Here is a 24,662-nt window from a genome sequence, read left to right as displayed (position 1 = left end):
TTTCTGATGGCATGAATGTAAAACCTTTTAGTGTTGTCTGATGGGTCCCTGAGGCTCTATTCATTTTTTCTAAACTTTTCTTTCTGTTTTTGGTTTTTCTCCTTCTTCTCCCCAAAGCCCCTCAGCAAATAGTTGTATATCCTAGTTGTGGGTCCTTCTGGCTCTGCTCTGTGGGATGCTGCCTCAGCATGGCCTGATGAGCAGTACTAGGTCCGCGGCCAGGATCCAAACCAGCAAAACCCTGGGCCGCCAGAGCGGAACTCGTAAACTTAACCACTTGGCCATGGGGCCAGCCCCAACCTTTTCTTTCTGTGTTACTCAGATTGGATGGTTTCTGTGTACTCACCACCACCATCAGGAATCAAACAGTTCCAGCAACACAGAAAATCCGTCACACTCTCCCTTTATGGTCACACCCTCCCCCACTCTTACCCCCTGGTTAATCTGCTCTATCTTTATCACTAGAGTGTCGCATTTTACAAAATGTTGAGTAAATGAGATCACACAGTGTGTAACCTTTTGAGACCAGCTTCCTTACTTGGCATAATGCCTTTGAAATCCATCCATATTTTCATTTCTGAGTTGTGTTCCACTGTGGACACTAGCTTGTTTATCCATTCACCTGTTAGAGGACATTCAGGTTATTTCCAGGTTTTGGTGATTATGAATAGAGGTGCTATAAACGTTCATTAGAGGATTTTATGAATGCAAGTTTTCTTTTCTCTAGGGTAAGTAACCAGAAGTGGGATTGCTGCGTCATATGATAAGAAGATGTTTAAATTTATAATAAACTGCCAAACTCTTTACCAGAACAACCATACCATTTTGCATTCCTACCAGCAGTGTATGAGAGTGATTGATAATATTTTAGTGAATTAACTTCTGATATGCACCTGATTTTAGACCTAATATTCCTAGGAATTTATTTTTAAAATAGAAGTGTAGAATTTTTATTTTAAATTTCTTTTCGTGTTTTGCTTCATCTTTGAGAAAGAGACATTTGGAGTTATTTTACTGTTCTGACTATTCTAGTTGAAATTGAAATGTGTTGTTGCCAACATTTTGTGAAAGAAATCCATAACATCTGTTTTACATTTAGTGAAGTTTGGACTATGCTTGGGAAACATAAATAAATTACAATCACTCTTATAGTTGTAGAGCCAACACATACACACATTTTCTTTATATAATGGAAAACTGTATGTGCTGTAATAGAGTTCCTTTTATGGAGATGTAAAGGGGAGTGAAGGAATTGTAACTCAGAGTGCTTTTAAGTAAAGTGCTTTTTTAAAAATTTATATAACAAACATTCTCTCTCTCTCTCTCCTCGTCTCTGAGTATCTCTAGCGTGTGTGTTTAAACTTTGACCATTGTAGTTTTTAAGATTTTTTTTTCTTGGCTCACTCCCTCATCACATGATTAAGAGCTTATATTTTGCACCCTTGTTTGATGGAGATTAAAATATCATGTCACTTTGGCTTGTAAGATCTAATGAAGTAACTGCTGTTGTTTATAGGCCTACATCCTTTGGAGAGTAATTTGTTCTCTCAGACGTTAAAAAGTATTTGTAATAGCTATCACAATAGGTTTTAACACTGCATCTCCAGTGTTTCCTTGAAAATATATGATTACGTAGCTGTGTGTTAATGCAACTATTTTTTTATTTTCTTCTTTGTTTTCTGTGTGTCCTCTGTTCTTTTATTCTTCCGTTCCTATTTCCTGCTTTCTTTTGGATTACTTCAATACTTTTTAGTATTCCATTTTAATTTATTTACTGGCTTCTTGGCCATATCTGTTTGTATTATTTTTTATATTGGCTGCTACAGGGCTTGCAACATGTATAACATAACTTTTAACAGCCTACTTAGATTTAAGACTTTACCCCTGCAAGTACAGTCTGGAAACCTTATAACCATAGAGATCCTTTCCCTCCCTGCTTCATGTTGTAGTTTTCATGTGAATCATAGTCATATATATGCACTGAAAACTCCATCAGACAACGTTAGGATTTTTTACTTTCAACCATCATAATGTAATTTAAAGAACTTAAGAGAGGACTAATAATTTGTCATACTTATTCAGATTTTTACCATTTCTCTTGCTCTTCTGATGGAACCTTTTTAGAAGACATGCATATATCATGGCTCTGTCTCCTAAATACTTTGGTGTGCATTTCTAAGAATAGAGGTATTCCCTTACTACTCATAGCAGTGATTGATTTCATAAATTGACATTGACGTAGTACTTTTATCTAATTTGCCATGCATATTCCAATTTTGTTAGTTGATCTAATAATGTCCTTTATTGCATTTTCTTTTCCCCTGCAGTACATGATCCAGTCTCGAGTTAAGTATTGCATTTAGTTGTCCTGTATTTATAGGTTTCTTGAATGTGGAATAATTCCAAAGCCTTTCTTTGCCTTTTGCAACTTTGCCATCTTTAAAAAAAAATACCATTCTTCCACCTTTTTTTCCCGAAAGAATGTTCCCTATTTTGTCTTTGATCTTATGATCAATTGCTGTTATGTATTCTCAGGCAAAATACTGCCTGGGTGACGTTTTGTCCTTCTCAGATATCTGTCCTCACAGGTGATGATAATTTTGATCAATTGGTGAAACTGTTGCCAGATTCTCTGTGGTATCATCACTTTTTTTTTTCCTCTCTTGCAGCTAGTAGGCAGTCTGTGGGGAGACACTTTTTGACCGTGCAGACACTACTCTTCATTAACATGTCTCCCTAGGTTTAGCATCCCTGATGATTCTTATCTGACCCGCTCTTTACAGTGATGGTTACAAAATGACGATTTTTCAATTCCAACCTTTCCTCCACATTTCTCAACAGGCACTAGGCCTTGTGCTTGGAAACAGATCTCCCTTCTCCCCTGTGTATGTGTGTCTATGTGTACATATCTATATATTTTAGGTATAGTTTCATTTGTCCTTATTTTTTCCAATAATTTATAATGCCTCATTCTTCTTATTTATTTTGGTATTCAAATTATTTTAGACTTGACCAATGGGAACCCCTTTAAGATGGCTCCTGAATCCATATAATATTCCCTCATCATATTTTTGAGCACTTACTTAGATTCTGGCATGAAAAGATTTTCCAGGCTCAAAGTATACCTCTTCTGCTCCAGTATGTAAATTTAAAAATAAATAAATACTGTGTATTGAAAGCATGTTATATACTTTGTACTGTATTAGTCTTTAAGAATATAATGATGAACAAGAATATAGTTTCTGACTTCATGAAGCTGACAAACAAGTGAATGAGCAAAACCAGTAATGGGTGGTAAGCAATAATGGGATAAGTGCACACCTACTATGTGGCAAGCACTGTTGAATGTGCTTAATATGTAGCTGTGAACAAAACAAAACATCCCTCCCTCCATAAACTTGTTTTCTAATAAGGGAAACAAGCAGTAAACAAAAATGATATGTAAAGTAAATAATACATTAGATGGAGGTCAGTGGTATGAAGAAAAGTAAAGTAGAATGGGAGATAGGGAATGTACAGTGTGAGGGAGAGGTATCCATCTTTAAACAGCATGGCCGGGGAACGCCTCGTTGAGAGGGTGACTGAGTAGGTCAGGGAGCCAGCCTTGCCTGATCGTACCCAGCTGGTTATCAACTCTAGTTACTCTTGAAAAATGTATCACATTTTGCCTTTGTATTATGATCACTTAGTATGTATGTCTTTTCCTTAGTGTAAATTACAAAATGTGATAACAAGGACAGTATACCTTCATATGACATATTTCAGTGGGTGAGTTTTTTCCTTAAACTAGTGACTAATGCAACTGAATTAGGAAAGATATTTAATCTCAGTGGAGCCCTTTCTTTATCTGCAAAATGAAGGAACTGGATAAAATTATTTGCAAGGTTCTGGTCTATTCCAAAAGTTTATATTTTATGAATCAAAGAATAAAAATCTTTCTGAGAAATAATGAAAGTTATTGGAATTGGAATGATAGAGCTATTAGAAGAAAATCCGTGACTGTGGTCTCTCCTTTACAACATGGACTGATTGCCAATATTTGGGGACTGCTTCTCAGCACAACTGGATCTACAAAACACTGTTCCTGTGGGTCACCCACTCTACATGGAATTACTTCATCTACAGATTGCTTATTGTTTGGTATTACTTGTGGCACAGATTCCTAAACTCCTTCAGTAAGTATATATGCCCACCACTATTTACAATGTACTCAACTCATCCAGTTATAGAAATTCCTCAAGAATGAGTTCTATGTGCCATATGTTTTCTTCAGTGTTTTTTTTTTTAAAGGCACTCTTTTTGGGAAAAAAACACAGAAAAGCTTAAAAAGCTATAACCTGAAAGGCTTTGGTAAGAAACTACTCCTCAGATTAATCATTGTACAGGGTAAGCTGAATGATTATTACACACACATGCTCATTTTTCACATGTCTAAGGGTATTTTGAGGATTTTTCCAAGAATCCCTATGCTGAATTCCACCAGAGGTCTCATGGAGTTTTTATTCCAAGTTCTGATAAGCTCACCAAGATTAGCTTCAAAGTGGCTTCAGGGAGCCGTTTACTTTGATGATTGAGAGCTGCCCCAAATTAGTCACATTCGTAGAAATATAACTGTAGCTGCCATGAAGACCAGTTTGTGAGATCTCTCTAAGAAGCAGTCTCAGTGAGTTCATCAACTCTAACAGGACCATTTGCCTGAGTGACCAAATATGGAGAAAATAAACCTCAGCACTACTGTTTATATAGTCTGGCGTAATCTTTCTGCTATCTTTGGGAACCAACAGCGTATATTTGACATAAACATCTATGCTCATGTGTACTGCATGGCTAATATTTAAGAATTAGGAACAAATGCATGGGAGCCTATTTTAATAGGTTTTATTATGATTTGAGTATGGTAAGGCCAACAAATCAGGAGATGATCGCTATTGAAAAGATAGTTTGTTACTCACGATTCCCAGGAGGAGGGGCACACCATGTCACCAAGGGCCTCAGAGAGAAGCGCTGGAGTAGGTCAGGAGGCAGAGGGCGAGGGGGAACTGGGCAGGGCCTTTGTTGTGGTTTCTGAGGGAGGAGCAGGCTTGGGCTTTGCTAGTTTGAATCGTTTCAGGAGGCACTGGAGCAGAGGACCTGTCCCTCATTGTCTGGGGCCTGGCCCTACGGTCATTAGGGCAGGTAGATAATGGCCAGAGTTTGAGAGCCCAATAAAGGATGCGGTTGGAGTGTGAGCTCTGGACTGGTTGGATTACATTTGAAAAGCACACTCAGAAGCAAGTTGTTTACTCTCTCTGGGAATTGGCTAACCTTGGGAGAGACAGTCTCTCCAGGGTCAGCAAGGCCCCAGATGTCAAAGCACCAGAACACAGAAAACACGTGGTTGATACAGAGCCCTGTCTGAGTCCTTTTAGAATCCAAGGCGTAGATATCAGTGATACTAGCAGAATAGGTAAGTACCTTTGAAGGTTTTCTCCTCTGTAAAAGCAGCAAGAAACTAGCAAAAACTGTCAGAATCTAGATTTTCAGAACTCTTGAAATGGAGCAAAGGTTTGTAGCAATCAGGGAGCATTTATTCAGGAAAAATAGCAGAACGTTGGTAAGAAGAGTGGGTTTTGTGGCTTTTTAAATGCCCTTTTCTCATATCTCCCTTACCAACTCTGTGGTGGCCTTGACAACCAAAAACAGCAATCCCTATGATGACCAACAGGCCCAGCAGCCGCCAGAAGGAGCAGATAGGTTCATACTCATTCACAGCCTCGTTTCTGGGGAATTGTCATTGTTGGAACTGGTTTTTTGTTGTTGTTGTTGTTGGAGGAAGATTAGCACTGAGCTAACATCTGCCGCCAATCCTCCTCTTTTTGCTGAGGAAGACTGACCCTGAGCTGACATCCATGCCCACCTTCCTCTACTTTATATGTGGGACGCCTGCCACTGTGTGGCTTGACAAGCAGTGCATAGGTCTGCACCTGGGATCTGAACTGGCAAATGCATACTTAACTGCTACGCCACTGGGCTGGCCCCTGAACTATTTCTGGTTCCCTGAAAGGTCTCACTTGCAAAGCTGTATTTAGTTGACCTGACTCAGCACTCATCCAATCTGAAAGCCTTTTCTCTGGAAGTGTTTGCCAAAGATATTTGGAGGCAATTTTAAACTTCATGGTTGCCTGAGGTGGTGGTTAACAGCTGGGGCAGTTAAAAGGTTAACCAAAAAGCTTAAAAGGAAAAGCTGGAGAATGGGTCGGCCATCGGGACTTTGAAAAGCTCTGACATATTCCTGGGAATCTGGAACACCCTGCCCCTGTGTTGGTTGTATATGTGCACAGGAAAGGCCTGAGATGGCCCCAGGTGCTCCCTCTGGCTGATAGTGAGGCTCTGCCAAAGCAGGAGGCAAAGGCTAAGGTTGTACAAGCAGTTGCCTTGCTGAGTGTCAAGGTGCATCCCAACACACAGAAGGAGCCTCTTGCAGACTGGGAGACATACGGGTGCTAGGTGTTTAAGTAAATCTTTGTTCAAATATTAGCAAACTGAATGGAGACTTCAGTAGCCACACAAAACATAGCACAGACTTTACAGGTGAGTTCAGAAAAGTCACTAAACAAACAAGAACAAAAACAGCAACAAACCCTAGGGAGAAGGGGAATCTGATTTCGAGAATTGCCGTGTTATATTGTTTAAACTGGGGACCAGCCTAGTGGCTTGAGTGGTTAAGTTTGTCTGCCCTGCTTTGGCAGCCTGGGGTTCACAGGTTCGGATTCCAGGTGCTGACGGACACACCACTCATCAAGCCATGTTTTGGTGGTGTCCCACAAACAAAATAGAGGAAGATGTTAACTCAAGGCCACCCTTCCTCAAGCAAAAAGAGGAAGATTGGCGACAGATGTTAGCTCAGGGTCAATCTTCCTTACCGAAAAATAAAAATAAAATGTTGAGTTTTCAACAAAAGTTAAAAGACAGGCAAAACACAAAACAAACAAAACAAGAAAGTATGGCCCATACACAAGGAAAAAAACCCCAGTCAATCAATAGGAACTCCCTGAGGAAGCCCAGACATTGGACTTACTGGACAAAGACTTTCCATCAGCTATTTTAAATAAACTCAAGAGCTGAAAGAAACATTGTGAATGATGTGTCTGGCAACAACTTATTTTAATTTGTTTCATGTAGGAATGTCTTTATTTTACTCTCATTCCTGAAGAAGATTTTCTCTAGATATAGAATTCTAGTTTGACAGTTTTTTTCTTTCAGCACTTGAAAAATGCTGTGCTACTTGCTTCTGACCCCCATGGTTTTTGATGAGAAAGACACAGTCGTTCAAATCATTGTTCCCTTATTTTTAATGCCTCATTTCTCTTTGCCTGCTTACAAGAAATTTTCTGGGGCTGGTCCTGTGGCCGAGTAGTTAAGTTCATGTGCTCTGCTGCAGCGGCCCAGGGTTTCACCAGTTCGGATCCTGGGCACAGACGTGGCACCGCTCGTCAGGCCACGTTGGGGTGGCGTCCCACATGCCATAACTAGAAGGACCCACAACTAAAAATACACAACTATTTACTGGGGGACTTTCAGGAGATAAAACAAACAAACAAAATTTGTCTTTAATTTATATAAATGTGGTCATCATTTATCTAGGCTTAGTCATCTTTGTGGATCTGTAGGCATGTTCTTTTAGTCAGTTTTGGGAACTATTCAGTACTTCCTTCTTCAAATACTTTTTCAGCCCCAAGCCCTTTCCCTTCTTATGAGACTGATGACATGAAGGTTAAACCTTTTGTTATTATTTCACAACTCCCTGAGGATCTTTTCTCCTTTTTATTCCCCAAGTTTGTTTTGTTTTCTCTGTTGATTTGGGTAATTTGTGTTGATCTGTCTTGAAGCTCAGATTCTTTCCCCTGCCATCTCCATTCTGCTGTGGAACCATCTAGTGAGCTTTGTATTTGATTTATTGTATTTTTAGTTCTAAACTATTCATTCGATTCTCCTTTTTATCTATCATTTCTTTTTGTTGATACTTTCTGTTGCATTTCTTTCAACAGTGTTCATGATAGATTGTTGCAGCATTTTTATGATTTTTATGCTGTTTTAAAAAAGAGTTCTTGATATATTCTGGGTACTAGACCCTTATCAGATCTCTGTTTGCAAATGTCACTGCGTAGTTTGTCTTTTTCACTCTCTTGGTAATGTGCTTTGATGCACAAAAGATTTAATTTTTATGAAGTCTGCTTTATCTTTTTTTTTTTGCTGTTCATAATTTTACTGTCATATTTAAGAAGCCATAGCCAAATCCAAGGTCAAATGTTTGCCTGTATGTTTTCATCTGAATTTTATACTTTTAGCTTTCGTATATAGCTCTTCATCAATTTTGAATTAATTTTTGCACGTTGCCTGAAGTAAGGGTTCCACTTCATTTGTTTGCAGCAACACTCTTTGAAGCACACTGTTCTTACCCCCACTGAGTGATTATGGCATCCTTGTCAAAAATCACTTGACCATAGATCTGTGGTGTGTACTTCTGGACTCTCCATTCTGTACCTTTGATCCTTATGTTTATGCTTTTGCCAGTTCCACGCTGTTTTGATTACTGTTGATTTATGAAATAGGGAGATATGAGTTTTCCAGTTTTTTTCTCCTTTTTCAAGATTGTTTTGGGTATTCACTCTCCCTTTCAATTCCATATGAATTTTAGGGTTGACTTTTCCGTTTCTGCAATTGAGATTCCATTGAGATTTTAATAGGGATTGTGTTGAATCTGTAGATAACTTTGGAGTGTGTTGCCACATTCACAGTATTAAGTCTCTTGACCATGAACACAGATGTCTTTCCATTTATTTAGGTCTTCTTTAATATCTTTCAGTAATGTTTTGCAGTTTTCAGTGTACAAGTTTGAACTTCCTTGGGTAGATTTATTCCTACGTGTTTTATTCTTTTGGATGGCATTGTAAATGTAGTTGTTTTATTTTCACGTTGTTTATCACTAGTATGTAGAAATGTAAGTGATTTTTGTGCATTGCCCTTGTATCCTGCAACTTTTCTGATTTTGAGTGTTAGCTTTAACAGATTTTGTAAATTCTTTAGGATTTTCTAAATATGTAAAATCTTGGCGTCTGTGAATAGTTTTCCTTCTTCCTTTACAATTAGATGCTTTTTACTTCTTTTTCTTGCCTAATTTCTCTGATTAGAAATTCTACTAAACTGTGAACTAGAAGGGTCAAAAGTGGGCATCCTTGTCTTGTTCTTTTTTTTTTTTATTGCGTTAATGATAGGTTACAATCTTGTGAAATTTCAGTTGTACATTATTGTCTGTCAGTCGTGTTGTAGGTGCACCCCTTCACCCTTTGTGCGCACCCCCCACCCCACCTTTTCCCTGGTAGCCACTAATCTGTTCTCTTTGTCCACATGTTCAAATTCCTCATATGAGTGGAGTCATACAGAGATTGTGCTTCTCTATCTGGCTTATTTCACTTAACATAATTCCCTCAAGGTCCATCCATGTTGTTGGAAATGGGACAGTTTTGTTTTTTATGGCTGAGTAGTATTCCACTGTATATGTATACCACATCTTCTTTATCCAGTCATCTGTTGATGGGCACTTAGGTTGCTTCCACGTCTTGGCTATTGTAAATAATGCTTCAGTGAACATTGGGGTGCATGGGACTTTTGGAATTGCTGACTTCAAGCTCTTTGGATAGATAACCAGTAGTGGGATAGCTGGATCGTATGGTAGTTCTATTTTTAACTTTTTGAGGAATCTCCATACTGTTTTCCATAGTGGCTGCACCGGTTTGCATTCCCACCAATAGTGTATGAGGGTTCCTTTTTCTCCACAACCTCTCTGACATTTGTTACTATTTGTTTTAGTTACTTTTGTCATTCTAATGGGTGTAAGGTGATATCTTACTGTAGTTTTGATGTGCATTTCTCTGATGATCAGCAATGATGAACATCTTTTCATGTGCCTATTGGCCATCCATATATCTTCTTTGGAGAAATGTCTGTTCATGTCTCCTGCCCATTTTTTGATCGGGTTGTTTGATTTTTTTGTTGTTGAGTTGTGTGAGTTCTTTATATATTATGGATATTAAGCCTTTGTCAGATGTATTACTTGCAAATATTTTTTCCCAGTTAGTGGGTTCTTTTTTTCCTTTGCCTTGAAGAAGCTCTTTGGTCTGATGAAGTCCCATTTGTTTATTCTTTCTGTTGTTTCCCTGTCTGAGAAGACATGGTGTCCGAAAAGATCCTTTTAATACTGATGTCAAAGAGTGTACTGCCTACATTTTCTTCTAGAAGCCTTATGGTTTCAGGTCTCGGCTTTAGGTCTTTGATCCATTTTGAGTTTATTTTGGTGAATGGTGAAAAAGAATGGTTGATTTCCATTCTTTTACATGTGGCTTTCCAGTTTTCCCAGCACCATTTGCTGAAAAGAGTTCCTTTTCTCCATTGTATGTCCTCAGCTCCTTTGTCGAAGATTAGGTGTTCATAGATGTGTGGTTTTATTTCTGGGTTTTCAATTCTGTTCCATGATCTGTGCACCTGTTTTTATACCAGTACCATGCTGTTTTGGTATGTTTTGAAGTTAGGGATTGTGATACCTCCAGCTGTGTTCTTTTTTCTCAGGATTGCTTTAGCAATTCGGGGTCTTTTGTTGCCCCATATGAATTTTAGGATTCTTTGTTCAATTTCTGTAAAGAATGTCCTTGAGATTCTGATTGGGATGGCATTGAATCTGTAGATTGCTTCAGGTAGAATGGACATTTTAACTATGTTTATTCTTCCAATCCATGTGCATGGAATGTCTTTCCATCTCTTTATGTCGTCATCCATTTCTTTCAGAAAAACCTTGTAATTTTCGTTGTATAAGTCTTTCACTTTCTTAGTTAAGTTCTTCCCAAGGTATTTTATTCTTTTTGTTGCGATTGCGAATGGTATTGTGTTCTTGAGTTCTTTTTCAGTTGGTTCGTTATTAGAGTATAGAAATGCTACTGATTTATGTAAATTGATTTTATACCCTGCAACTTTGCTGTAGTTGTTGATAACTTAATAAAAGTTTTCCAATGGATTCTTTGTGGTTTTCTGTATATAAGATCATGTCGTCTGCAAACAGCGAAAGTTGCACTTCTTCCCTCCTTATTTGAATTCCTTTTATTCATTTTTCTTTCCTAATTGCTCTGGCCAAAACCTCCAGTACTATGTGAAATAAGAGTGGTGATAGAGGGCATCCTTGTCTCATTCCTGTTTTCAGGGGATGGCGCTCAGTTTTTGCCTATTGAGTATGATGACCATTGCTGGTTCAATAGTATTGTTTAGTCTACACATCCTTGTGCCTTTCTCAGCTTTTTTCTTGTAATTAATTTCTAGCTTTATAACATTATGATCAGAGAAGATGCTTGTTACTATTTCAATTTTTTAAATTTGTAGAGGCTTGCCTTGTTTCCCAACATATGGTCTATCCTTGAGAATGTTCCATGTGTGCTTGAGAAGGATGTGTATTCTGCTGTTTTTGGGTGAAGTGTTCTATATATGTCTATTAAGTGCAACTGTTTTAACTTTTCATTTAGCTCCACTGTTTCCTTGTTGATTTTCTATTTGGATGATCTGTCCATTGATGTGAGTGGGGTGTTGAGGTCCCCTACTATTATTGTGTTATTTTTGATATCTTCTTTTAGGTTTGTTAATAGTTGCTTTATGAACTTTGGTGCTCCTGTGTTGAGTGCATAGATATTTATAATCATTATTTCTTCTTGATGAAGTGTCCCTTTGATCATTATGTATTATCCCTCTGTGTCTTTCTTTACCTGCTTTATTTTGAAATCTGTTTTGTCTGGTATAAGTATTGCGACACCTGCTTTCTTTTCTTTGGTATTAGCTTGGACTGTTGTCTTCCACCCCTGCACTCTGAGCCTGTGTTTGTCCTTGGAGTGTTTCCTGGAGGCAACAAATTGTTGGATCTTGTTCTTTAATCCATTTTGCCACTTTGTATGTTTTTATTGGAGAGTTCAATCCGTTTACATTGAGGGTGAGTATTGATGCATGAGGGCTTAATGCTGTCATTCTGTCGCTCGTTATCCGGTTTTCCTGGGTTACCTTTGTTTCTCGTCTTGTGTGTTTTAGCCTACCCATTGACTTCTGCAATTTCTTATGCTGGGTTTCTAGATTTCTCCTTATTTATGTTTTGTGTCTCTGTTCTTTTTAGTTTAGTGGCTACCCTGAAGTTTGTATTCAGAATCTCTTGTATAATGTAGTCCATTTTCTGGTGGTCTCTTACTTCCTTTGCCTAGACTGATTTAGTCCCTTTCATCTTCCCCTCCTAAATTATTATTTTCATCTCTTATTCCAACTTGTGTTGTGAGTTTGCGGTTAGAGTGATATGATTGTCTTTGCTTTGGTGGTTTCCTTCCCTTTATCCTAATGCTACGCATGAATATTTGCTATCCTGTTCCAGTTCTATCTATGGGTCTCCCTACTCTGTGATTTGTGACCCCTTTCTCCTTTTTTTCTTTTTTCAGGTATGAGAGCCTTCTTGAGGATTTCTTGTAGTGGAGGTCTTTTGGTTACAAAGTCCCTTAGCTTTTGTTTGTCTGGAAAAGATTTAATTTCTCCCTCATGTCTGAAGGATATTTTTTCTGAATAGAGTATTCTTGGCTGAAGATTTTTATCCTGTAAAGTTTTGAATATGTCAGTCCATTCTCTCCTAGCTTGTAAGGTTTCTGTAGAGAAATCTGCTGAAAGTCTGATAGGTGTTCCTGTTTAGGTTATTTTTTTCTACCTTGCTGCCCTGAATATTCTTTCTTTGTCATTCATTTTTGCCATTTTTTTTAATGTATGCCTTGCAGTAGGTCTTTTACATTGGCAAATCTAGGAGATCTGAAAGCTTCCTCCACACACGTTTCTCCCTCAAATCCCTAGATTTGGGAAATTTTCTTCTCTTATTTCTTTCAACACTCTTTCTGTTCCATTTTCCTTTTCCACACCCTCAGGGATTCTGATAATTCTTAAATTGGATTTCCTCATTGAATCCGCTATGTCTCGGAGGTTTTCTTCAGTTTTTTTAATTCTTAGTTCTCTTTCTTCCTCTGGAGCCATTCAGCCTGTCTATCTTCGATTATGCTAATTTTCTCCTCTATGGTGTCTACACATGCATTCAGGGAATCCATATTGTGTTTTATCTGATCCATTGTATTTTTCATCTCTAGGATTTCTGATTGATTTTTCTTTATAGTTTCAATCTCTTTTGTGAAGTAACTCCAGAACTCGTTGAGTTGTTTGTCCATATTTCCCTTTACCTCATTGAGTATTTTGATGATAGCTATTTTGAACTTCTCTGCACTTAGTTTACCTATTTCCAAGTCCTCAGGACATACTTCTGTATTTTTATCGTTTTCCTTTTGGACTGGAGCTTTTATAAATTGCTGGATGGTAGAGGAGCGTTTTTTGTGCATGATGCTATTATTTGGTTGCAGTTATGGCCTGTTACCACTAGATGGGGGTCGAGAGCCATGCGTTCTGAGCCCTCCACCTTCAGCTGTGATGGCAGCGTGCAGCGTGGGTTGAGGGAGTAGGGGCACTTTCTCTTGCATGTCAACCTGGATTGGGATTAGCTCTCGCTCTCTGGTCTCCCGGGGCCCTGGCTTGATGGGCTCCCCCACACGAAAGCTTTGCCCTGTTAGCAGGTTTCCGCTGCACAGGTGTTGGGAGTCCTGGATGATCCCATGGTCACGCGGCCCCTCCCCTACTCCTTCCCTCACCCCCAACAGCGATCCCAGTCTCTAAGGGAGGTAACGAAGTTCTCTCTTACCCCGTTCCAGCTCCTCTGAGAGCAGCTCCAGCCTGTCTACCCTCTGTCGTTTGGCTGCTGTGGGTCTCTGATGATTTTTGTTATTAGGATTTTTTCTTTTTGGTTGGAAAGCAGTTGGTGCTTTTACTTGTAGTTTGGAGGGGAGAAAGTCCCGGCTGAGCTCACTCTGCCATGTCGCTGACATCACTCTCTCTTTCCATTTCTTTATGTCATCATTGATTTTTTTCCAGTAATATGTCTTCTAGATTTCATTGTATAGGTCTTCCACATCCTTGGTTAAATTTATTCCAAGATATTTTATTCTATTTGTTGTGACTGTAAGTGGGACTGTGTTCTTGAGTTGTCTTTCTGTTAGTTTGTTATTGGAGTATAGAAATGCAACTGATTTTGGTAAGTTGACTTTGTACCCTGTGACTTTTCTGTAGTTGTTGATTATTTCTAATAGTTTTCTGATGGATTCTTTAGGGTTTTCTATATATAGGATCATGTCATCTGCAAATAGCGAGAGTTTCACTTCTTCATTTCCTATTTGGATTCCTTTTTCTTGCCTAATTGCTCTGGCCAAAACCTCCAATACAATGTTGAATAAGATTGGTCACAGTGGGCACCCTTGTCTTGTTCCTGTTCTTAGAGGGGTGGTGTTCAGTTTTTCCCCATTGAGTCTGATGTTTGCTGTGGGTTTGTCATATATAGCCTTTATTATGTTGAGGAACTTTCCTTCTATTCTCACTTTGGTAAAGTTGTTTATCGTAAATGGCTGTTGGATGTTGTCAAATGTTTTCTCTGCATCTATTGAGATGATCATGTGGTTTTTATTCCTCACTTTGTTAATGTGGCGTGTCACATTGATTGATTTGTGGATGTTGAACCATCCCTGTGTCCCTGGTATAAATCCCACTTGATCATGGTGTAAGATCTTTCTGATGTGTTGCCATATTCAGTTTGCCAATATTTTGTTGAGGATTTTTGCATCCATGTTCATCAGCCTGTAATTTTCCTTTTTTGGGTTGTCCTTGTCATGCCTTGGTATCAGATGATGATGACCTCGTAGAATGTGTTAGGTTGTTTTCCATCTTCCCTGCATTTTTGGAATAGTTTGAGAACTATAGGTATTAAATCCTCTTTGAATGTTTGGTGGGATTCTCCAGGGAATCTGTCTGGTCCTGGACTTTTATTTTGGGGGATTTTAAAATTTTTATTTATTTATTTTTATTCTGCTTTTGTTAGACCTTTGATCATTCTGACTTTGGGAGTGATTTTTTTTTTTATTATTGATTTCCTAATAGTTTACATCATTGTGAAGTTTCAGTTTTATGTTATTACTTGTCCATCACAATATGAGTGCTCCCCTTAACTCCCTGTATTCACCGCCCAGCCCCCTTGCCCCAGTAACCACTGAACTGTTCTCTTTGTCTGTGTGTTTATCTTCCACATATGACTGAACTCATCTTATGTTTGTCTTTCTCAGTCTGGCTTATTTTGCTTAACATAAAACCCTCCAGGTCCATCCATGTTGTTGTGAATGGAATGATTTTGTCTTTTTTTTAAAGGCTAATTAGTATTCCATTGTGTATATATATATATATCTATGTATATATATATATGACATCTTCTTTATTATGTTTTAGAATGTTTTTGATTAGTCTTTCAATCTCTTTACTTGTGATTGGTCTATTCAGATTATGTATTTCCTCTTGATTCAGCTTTGGGAGGTTGTATGAGTCTAAGAATTTATCCATTTCTTCTAGATGGTCCAGTGTGTTGGCGTATAGCCTTTTGAAGTATTCTCTTATAATCTTTTGTATTTCTGTGGTATCAGTTGTAATTTCTCCTCTTTCATTTCTAATTTTACTTATCTGAGCTTTCTCTTTTTTTTCTTTGTAAGTCTGGCTAGGAGTTTGTCAATTTTGTTTATCTTCTCAGAGAACTAGCTTGTTGTTTCATTGATCCTTTTTACTCTCTTTTTTGTTTCAATTTCATTTATTTCTGCTCTGCTTTTTATTATTTCCCTCCTTCTGCTGACTTTGGGCTTTGTTTCTTCTTCTTTTTCTAATTCACTCAGGTGTATTTTGTGATTACTTATTTGGGATGTTTCTTGTTTGTTAAGGTGAGCCTGTATTGTGATGAACTTCCCTCTTCATACCACTTTTACTACATCCCATTTGAGTTGGTATGGTATGTTTCCATTTTCATTTGTCTCCAGATATTTTTTGATTTCTCCTTTAATTCCTTCAGTGATCCATTGGCTGTTCGGTAGCATGTTGTTTAATTTTAAATCTTTGTCCCTTTCTGAGCTTTTTTTCTTCTATTTGATTCCTAGTTTCATACCGTTACAGTCAGAAAAGATGCTTGTTATTATTTCCGTCTTCTTAAACTTGTTGAGGCTTGCCTTGTTTCCCAACATATGTTCTATCCTTGAGAATGTTCCATGTGCACTTGAGAAGAATGTTTATTCTGCTGTTTTTGGATGGAGTGTTCTCTATATATTTATTAAATCCATCTGGTCTTGTTTTTCATGTAATTCCACTGTTTCCTTGTTCACTTTCTGTCTTGATGATCTATCCAATGATGTGAGTGGAGTGTTGACGTCTCCTGCTATTATTGTGTTATTATTAATATCTCCTTTTAGGTGTGTTAATACTTGCTTTATGTACTTTGGTGCTCCTGTGTTGGGTGCGTATTTATTTATAAGTGTTATGTCTTCTTGGTGGAATGTCCCTTTTATCATTATATACTGCCCCTCTTTGTCTCTCTTCACCTGTCTTACCTTAAAGTTTACTTTGTCTGGTATAAGTATGGCATCACCTGCTTTCTTTGTTTTTGCCATTAGCTTGGAGTATCGTCTTCCATCCCTTCACTTTGAGCCTTGTTTGTCATTATAGCTGAGATTTTTTTCCTGGAAGCAGCATCTTGTTCTTTAATCCATCTCTCTCCTTGTATCTTTTTATTGTAGAATTCAATCCATTTACTTTTAGAGTAATTATTGATATATGGGAGCTTAATTCTACCATTTTATTGCTTATTTTCTGGTTCTGCTGCATTTCCTTTTTTCTGGTCCCATCTATTTCAGACTACCAATTCAATTAGGTAGTTTTTCATGCTAGCTTTCTACTTATTTAGTCTCTGTTGTACTTTTTTGTTTAGTGACTTCCATGAGGTTTGTATTCAAAATCTCGTAGAAGAGATAGTCCATTTTCTGATGACCTCTTATTTCCTTAGAGTAAGCCAATTCAGTCCCTTTCTTCTTCCCCTCCTAAGTTGTTTTTGTCACATCTTATTACATCTTGTGAGTTTGTGGTTAAAATGACAAGATTATCTTTGTTTTTGCTGTTTTCCTTCCCTTTGTCTTTAATATTTTACTTGAGTATTTGCTAACCTGTTCTGATGGACAGCTACAATTTTCTGATTTTGTCTACCTATTTGTGTCCTTACTCAGGGCTTTCTAACCTGTTTCTTCTTTCTTTTCAGATCTGAGGGCCTTCTTGAGGATTTCTGTAGGGGAAGATCTTGTGGCAGTGAACTCCCTTAGCTTTTGTTTAGTTGGGAAAGTTTGTATTTCTCAATCACATCTGAAGGATATTCTTGCTGAATAGAGTACTCTTGGCTGAAAGTCTCTGCCTTTCAAAGTTTTGACTATATCATTCCACTCTCTCCTCGCCTGTAAGGTTCCTGCTGTGAAATCTGCTGAAAGCCTGATAGGGGTTCCTTTGTAAGTTATTTTCTTCTGCCTTACTGCCCTTAGTATTTTTTCTTTGTCATTACCTTTTGCTACCTTCACTACTATATGCCTTGCAATAGGTCTTCTTAAATTGGCATATTTAGGAGATCTCGTAGCTTCTTCCACATGGATTTCCATCTCCTTCCCCAGGTTTGGGAATTTCTCTACTATTAATTCTTTGAACAAGATTTCTGCTCCATTCTCCTCCTCTTCTCCCTCTGGAATACCTAGAATTCTTATGTTGCATTTCCTAATTGAGTTGCACATTTCTCAGAGACTGTCTTCTTTTCTTTTTAGTCTTTGTTCTCTCTTCTCCTCCATCTGAATCATTTCTATATTTTTGTTGTCAGTGTGGCTGATTCTTTCTTCTGTGATATCAGCTCTTTTGTTCAGGGAATCCATATTCTGCTTTATCTCAATCATTGTGTTTTTAATCTCCTGTATTTCTGATTGGTGCTTCTTTGTAGTTTGAACCTCTTTTTGTGATGTAGTTCCTGAACTTGTCAAACTGTCTTTCTGCATTCTCTTTTAACTCATCGAGTTTTTTAATGATAGCTATTGTGAATTGTCTGTCATTTAGGTTATACATTTCTGTGTCCTCAGGGTTAATTTCTGGGTACTTGTCATTTTCCTTCTGGTCTGGAGATTTAATACATTTTTTCATACTGCTTGACGGCATGGATTTGTGTTTCCGCATTATGGTAGTATTTTCTTACTGCTTCTGCATGTTGCCAGTGGGTGGCGGTCAAGAGCTGCATATTCTGATCCCTCTGTGATCTGCAGGCCAGCTCCCAGGTGCTGTGCTGGGACCCTGGGTCGGGGTGGAGCGATGCTTTCTTTGTCCTTTGTGATCTGTAGAGCTTCTTGCTCTGCCCTCACTATCTGCTGTTCTGGGCTGTTGGCTTGATGAAGTCAACCCCACGATAGATGGTCATCTCTGTGGGGGGATTTTCCCTGGGCTGTGAGGGACCTCGGAGATATCTGGTGTTTCCATGGAGGGCTGCCCTCCCTCCCTCCCTTTCTTTCAGAAGCTGTACACAATCCTTTGGTCATTGCCCTTCAGGGAGGAAGAATAGCTTTGCCTTACCTCCTTCCACTTCCTCAGGTTGGGGAGGGGTCTCCAGCACCTCCATCTGCCATCGCATGGCTGCCTGGTTTCTCAGACATCGTTTGTGTTGTGTGCATGTCCTCTGTTTGAGTGAGAATGTCGTTTGTGTTGTATCTTAGAGGGGAGAGTTTACGGGGAGAACTCACTCTGCTGTGATGCTGACGTCACTCCTCCTCTGCCGATTTTTCAATTCAGCTGTTTTTTGTTGCCAGTTTGTGCAAGTTCTGTTTGTATTTTGGGTTTTAGCCCCATCAAACATGGCCTGCTTTCCTGCAGGTGCCTTTTCACTTGGTTTCCTTTCTTTTTCCTTTTTTTGTGTGTTTTTTTTTTTTTGAGGAAAATTAGCCCTGAGCTAACTACTGCCAGTCCTCCTGTTGTTTGCTGAGGAAGCCTGGCCCTGAGCTAACATCCGTGCCTATCTTCCTCTACTTTATTTGTGGGACGCCTACCACAGCATGGCCTGCCAAGCGGTGCCATGTCTGCACCTGGGATTCGAACTGGCGAACCCCAGGCTGCCGAGAAGTGGAACATGCGAACTTAACCGCTGTGCCAACAGGCCAGCCCCTTGGTTTCCCTTCTCAGTGGAAGCTTTTAAGTTTAATCCCTTGTTACTTTTGCTTTTGTTGCCTTTGCTTTTGGTGACAAACCCAAAAAATCATCACCAAAACTGATGTTTTCCTTCTTCTCATCTTATATGACTTCTGCCAGCTAGATGGAGCAATATTTCTTGGTCATTGTTTTGTTTTACTCCATCCTTTGGCTGTTCTCTGTTGCAGTCTGCTCTAGAGTCCTGATTGGCATATACAGAAGGCAAAAATGAAGCCCACGGAACTCATTGCCTGGCTCTCTCTTAATTCTTGAGGTCTCCGCCCATTCTGCCTTCTTTGGCCACATTTCAGTCTTCCAGTATTTGCTTTATGTGTTATGACCATGCTTCTAAATTGTTATTAATGGGAGCATTTGGGTGGAATGGGCTTACCTCATTGTGGCTATAATGGGAACTCGACTCCCACAATCATTTATTGAAAGAATGGTTAACAGAATATATGCATCTAGCCTACAAGTTGCTCATGTTTGTGGGTTTCAATGTAACAATAGGTATAGTATAAAGAGAATTAGGATAAATTTCTTTGGGAATTCTTAGGCATAAGAATGAAACTGTGTCTAGATATTTTGGAACAGGGCATACTGTTTGGTGGTGAGCTCATTGTTCTGATGGTAATTCTCTGTCAACAATTGGGTGTCCTGCAGTTCACTTCAGTCTTGACACTAACTACCTAGATTTATCTCAGGTGCAAAGGTTAAGAACAAAGTCCTCCACAAGACTGTCCTGCTACAGATGCCAGCCACAAGTCTTAGGGGTCACCTGGACTTTCCAACTTCTCGCTATAAATTTTGGGGTTCCTACAACCCCCTCAGATTCTATAGTTTGCTTGAAGGACTCAGAGAACTCATTGAAAATGCTATATTAAAAATTCTAGTTTTATCATAAAAGCTGCAACCCCAGAAACAGCCAAATGGAAACAATATATCAGCCAATGCCTGGGCAGGGTGCTGATGGAGAAGAGAAACATAGAGCTTCTGTGTCTCTCCTTGCCGCGTCAGGCATGTCAGCCTCCCAGCACCTCAGCGCTTTTGCCAACCAGGAGGCACCATTGAGCTTTGTTGTTCACAGTTTTTCTTGGGGTTTCGTTACATAGGCATCATTGATTAAATGATTGGCCGTATGATTAAACTCGATCTTCAGCCCCCCTGTCCTCCCTGGAGGTTTTGCTGGCCCAGAGTTCCAACCCTTTCATCATATGGTTGGTTTTTCTGGTGACCAGTCCCCATTCTGAGGCTAAAGAGATGCCACCAAAGTCACCTCATCAGCATAACAGGCACTCTTGTCACTCAGGAATTCCATGGGGTTTTGAAGCTCTGTGCCAGGAGCTGGGGACAAAGACCAGATATATTCTTTATTACCACAGTCATCAAGTAAGATTTCAAGAAGAACATGGCAGTTGAGAGAGAATCTTGAAAAATGGGTAGGCTTTAAACATTTAAGATGTGGAAGAGGGCATTCCAGTCTGAGAAAGCAGCACTAGCAATCACAGGGGCCCACACTCAAAAGTGCACAGTTCAGTATACAGTCTCACAGCGCATAAGGACATTTCAGTCAACAGCAGACTGCATGTACGATGGTGGTCCCATAAGACTAGTACCATATAGCTTAGATGTATAGTAGGCTATACCATCTAGGTTTGCGTAAGTACACTCTATGATGTTCACACAATGACAGAATTGCCTAATGATGTATTTCTCAGAGCGTATCCTTATTGTTAAGTGAGCACAACTGTGTGGAAATACATCAAGTACTTTTTTTAGCTTTTGTTCAGGATGTATACAAAGTTATAATAAGAAAGTGAGGTTGGGGCTCTCATTTAATTCTGTTTATTAATTACAGAATCTTATTCCTACAGAGCAGAAGAAAGAAGAGATCTGTTCATGTTTTTTCGAAGCCTACGCTTTTTTGTGGAGTGGTGTGAATATCGTAAGCGCACGTTTAAACATTTCAAGGTAGTGTCTAAAGTCTTTAAATTTAAGTATATATGAAAAGTGAAGCTGGTGTTAATTTGGGGATTTAACATAACCTTCTTTCCTTAAAATTTTCAAACAATGGAAAATATTTTCTTTGGCTTCTGGAATTTGCAGTTATTTGGAATAATGAAGGAGGAATGCTTCTATACAAATCAGTGAATCATTTATATTATAGATTACTTTGAAAGAAGCATAGTTATATACTTATTCTAAAATATGCATTTTTGAAAAAATCTGTCCAGGGTACATGAAGTAAAATGACAAATGTTAATAGAGAAGATAATCAGGGACTGGCGCCGTGGCCCACTGGTTAAAGTTCTGCGCGTTCCACTTCAGCAGACCGGGTTCACAGGTTTGGATCCTGGATGCATACCTACTCCTCTCATCAGCCCATGCTGTGGAGACATCCCACATACAAAGTAGAGGAAGATTGGCACAGATGTTAGCTCAAGGCTAATCTTCCTCACACACACACAAAAAAGAATATAATGATAGCAAGGTTATCACATAGGAGTATAATCTTTAGTTCCTCAGTCAGACTCTATATTTTGAGTTTCTTAATTATCGTATGTTTCAAGTTTAACTACTTAAGACTAATTCTTGTAAAGTAATGCTTCTCAAGTCTGATATGGGTACATGCAAAGACTTCTTTCTGTTCCCTTTGTTTGTTTTCTGGCATAACTAAAATTATGTTTGGCTGAATTGTAATCTCCCAGATCCTGCTTAGTTGGATAGGGTCAAATTGTTGACAGCCGCGTTCCACACAAAAAACAGTTCTGAAAGAGTCAACATAAATAGTATCTAAAGGTTCAGGTTCCCTCAAAAGCCTAACGGGATCATGACTTGTTTTTATGACTGATAGTAACTCACCTTTATTTTGGATTCTTTGTCATCATCATCATCATCATCATCAATATCAATATTTGCATTCTATTTGCTTGAGCTGATAAAATCTGTCAGGCATAGAATTTTCTTTAGAATGGAACATGCCAGTACCTATACCTTTACCTGTATCTGTTCTGTGGCCTCTTGGAGAGTTCTCATGATTACCTTGTTTACTTGCAGGTGCTTCCACGCCAGAACAATTAAATAGCTCTGTTTCACAATTGGTAAAATGTACTGCTGACTGAAGAGTATGTTGGCAGTAGTGGTAACGAATCATTTAATATGGCTGTTGACTGATACATTTGAATGGGTTGTGGGAAATGTGAGCACCAGTCCCCATTTCCAAAGCTGACTTGCCTCTAAGTGCTTTCAAGGCAGGTGTGGGAATCTAATTGGTGTATTTTTCCTATAGAAGATAGAGCGCTTCTATGAGCTGGTCTTTGCTGGTGATAAGGTTGCTAGAATGGAAAGAAACAGTCATATTGTTATTCAACCGTCACCAATATCTATCTCCAGAACTTTTTCATCATCTCTAACTGAAACTCTGTACCCATTAAGTACTAACTTGCCTCCTTCCAGTTTCTGGGAACCACCATTCTATTTTCTGTTTCTGTGAATTTTACTGTTCTAGGTACCTCATTTAAGTGGAATCATACAACATTTTTCCTTTTTGCCGGGAATTTCACTTAACATAGTGTCCTCAGGTTTCATCCATTTTGTAGCATGTGTCACAATACTATTCAGTTTTATGTATGTACCACATTTTGTTTATCCATTCATTTGTTGATGGACACTTGGGTTGTTTCCACCTTTCGACTGTTGTGAATAATGCTGCTTTGAACATTGGTGTGCAAATATCTGAGTCCCTACTTTCAGTTCTTTTAAGTATATACCTGTAAATGGAATTGCTGGATTGTATGGTAATTCTATGTTTAATTTTTTGAAGAACCACATTTTTTTTTTCCACAGGGGCCACATCATTTTACGTTCCCAACAGCAGTATACAAGGCTTCCAATTTCTCCATATTCTTGTCAACATTTGTTATTTTCTGGGGGGTCTTTTGTTTTTATTTGTTTATTTTTTGGTAAGAGCCAGCCTAATGGGTATGAAGTGGTATTCTTATTGTGGTTTTGATTTACAGTTTCCTAATGAGTAATGATGTTTAGCATCTTTTCATGTGCTTTTTGGCCATTTATATATCTTCTTTGGAGAAATGTCTATTCAAGTCCTTTGCCTATCTTTGAATTGGATTGTTTTTGTTGTTGTTGATTTGTGGGACTTCTTTATATATTCTAGAGGGTAATCTCTTACCAAATATATGATCGACAAATATTTTCTCCCATTCTCTGAATTGTCTTTTCATTCTCTTGATAGTGTTCTTTGATTCACAAGAATTTTTAATTTTGATGAAGTCCAATTTATCTATTTTTTTTTGTTGCCTATGCTTTTGATGTCATATCCAAGAAATCATTGCCAAATTAATTGTCATAAAGATTTTTCTCTTTTTTTTTCCCTAAGAGTTTTATAATTTAGCTCTTAAAATTAGGTATTTGACCAGTTTGAGTTAATATTTTGTATACATTGTAAGCTGTGGGTCCAATTTCATTCTTTTGTGTGTGAATATCCAGTTTTCCCAGCACCATTTGTTGAAAAGACTGTCCTTTCCTTATTGAGTGGTCTTGGCACCTTTGTCAAACATAATTGGACCATATACACAAAGGTTTATTTCTGGGCTCACTATTCTATTCCATTGGTCTGTGTGTCTGTCCTTAAGCCAGACCACACTTTTGATTACTATAGCTTTGTAGTAAGTGATGAAATGAGGAAGTATGAGTCCTTCAGCTTTGTTCTTCTTTACAAATTTGTTTTGGCTATTTAGAGTCCTTTGAGAGTCCATATGAATTTTAGGATGGGTCTTTCTTTTTCTTCATAAAATGTCATTGGGACTTTGATAGAGATTGCATTGAAACTAGATTGCTTTGGATGGTATTGACATGTTAACTATTCAGTCTTCCAGTCCGTGAACCTAGGATGTCTTTCCATTTATGTGTGTCTTTTTTAGTTTCTTTCAGGAATGTTTGTAAGGGTAAATTATTTTTAATTTTAAGCCTCTGTTTCTTTAATTTTCCATGTCAAGAATGAAACAATACCTATTTACGATAATGGAATCAGCATATTTTTACTTTCTCTCGTTATTTTATTTTATTTGTAACTTAAGGGTATATAAGTTTGCCAGGTACCAATGTTCATATCGTCTTATCTAGAAGTCTCAAAATTATTTCTTTAAGGTAATTCTGTTGTTCAGATTTTTTTTTTTTAATTTCATTTTTTTCCTTTTTCTCCCCAAAGCCCCCCAGTACATAGTTGCATATTCTTCGTTGTGGGTCCCTCTAGTTGTGGCATGTGGGACGCTGCCTCAGCGTGGCTTGATGAGCAGTGCCATGTCTGCGCCCAGGATTCGAACCAATGAAACACTGGGTCACCTGCAGCAGAGCGCATGAACTCGACCACGCGGCCATGGGGCCAGCCCCGGTCATTCAGATTTTTCATCAGTGACTTTCCTCTCCTAATTATTATTTTATCTAAG

At 38.4% G+C, this 24,662-nt stretch overlaps 1 protein-coding gene across 5 annotated transcripts in view; it reads left to right on the top strand.

Annotated features, from left to right (window-relative positions):
- CENPP (centromere protein P) overlaps positions 1–24,662 on the top strand; it is a 215,705-nt gene that overhangs the window by 31,872 nt on the left and 159,171 nt on the right. For all 5 annotated transcript variants that reach the window (XM_070590568.1, XM_070590567.1, XM_070590570.1 and 2 more), the window contains one exon: positions 21,072–21,168. In XM_070590568.1, coding sequence (XP_070446669.1) covers positions 21,072–21,168 — 97 coding nt within the window. The remainder of the gene's footprint in view (positions 1–21,071; positions 21,169–24,662) is intronic.

This window comes from Equus przewalskii, chromosome 22, assembly GCF_037783145.1.
Source record: "Equus przewalskii isolate Varuska chromosome 22, EquPr2, whole genome shotgun sequence".
NCBI classification, from domain to species: Eukaryota; Metazoa; Chordata; class Mammalia; order Perissodactyla; family Equidae; genus Equus; species Equus przewalskii.
Note: the sequence above shows the minus strand (reverse complement) of the source record. Positions and strands in the feature narration are given on the sequence as shown.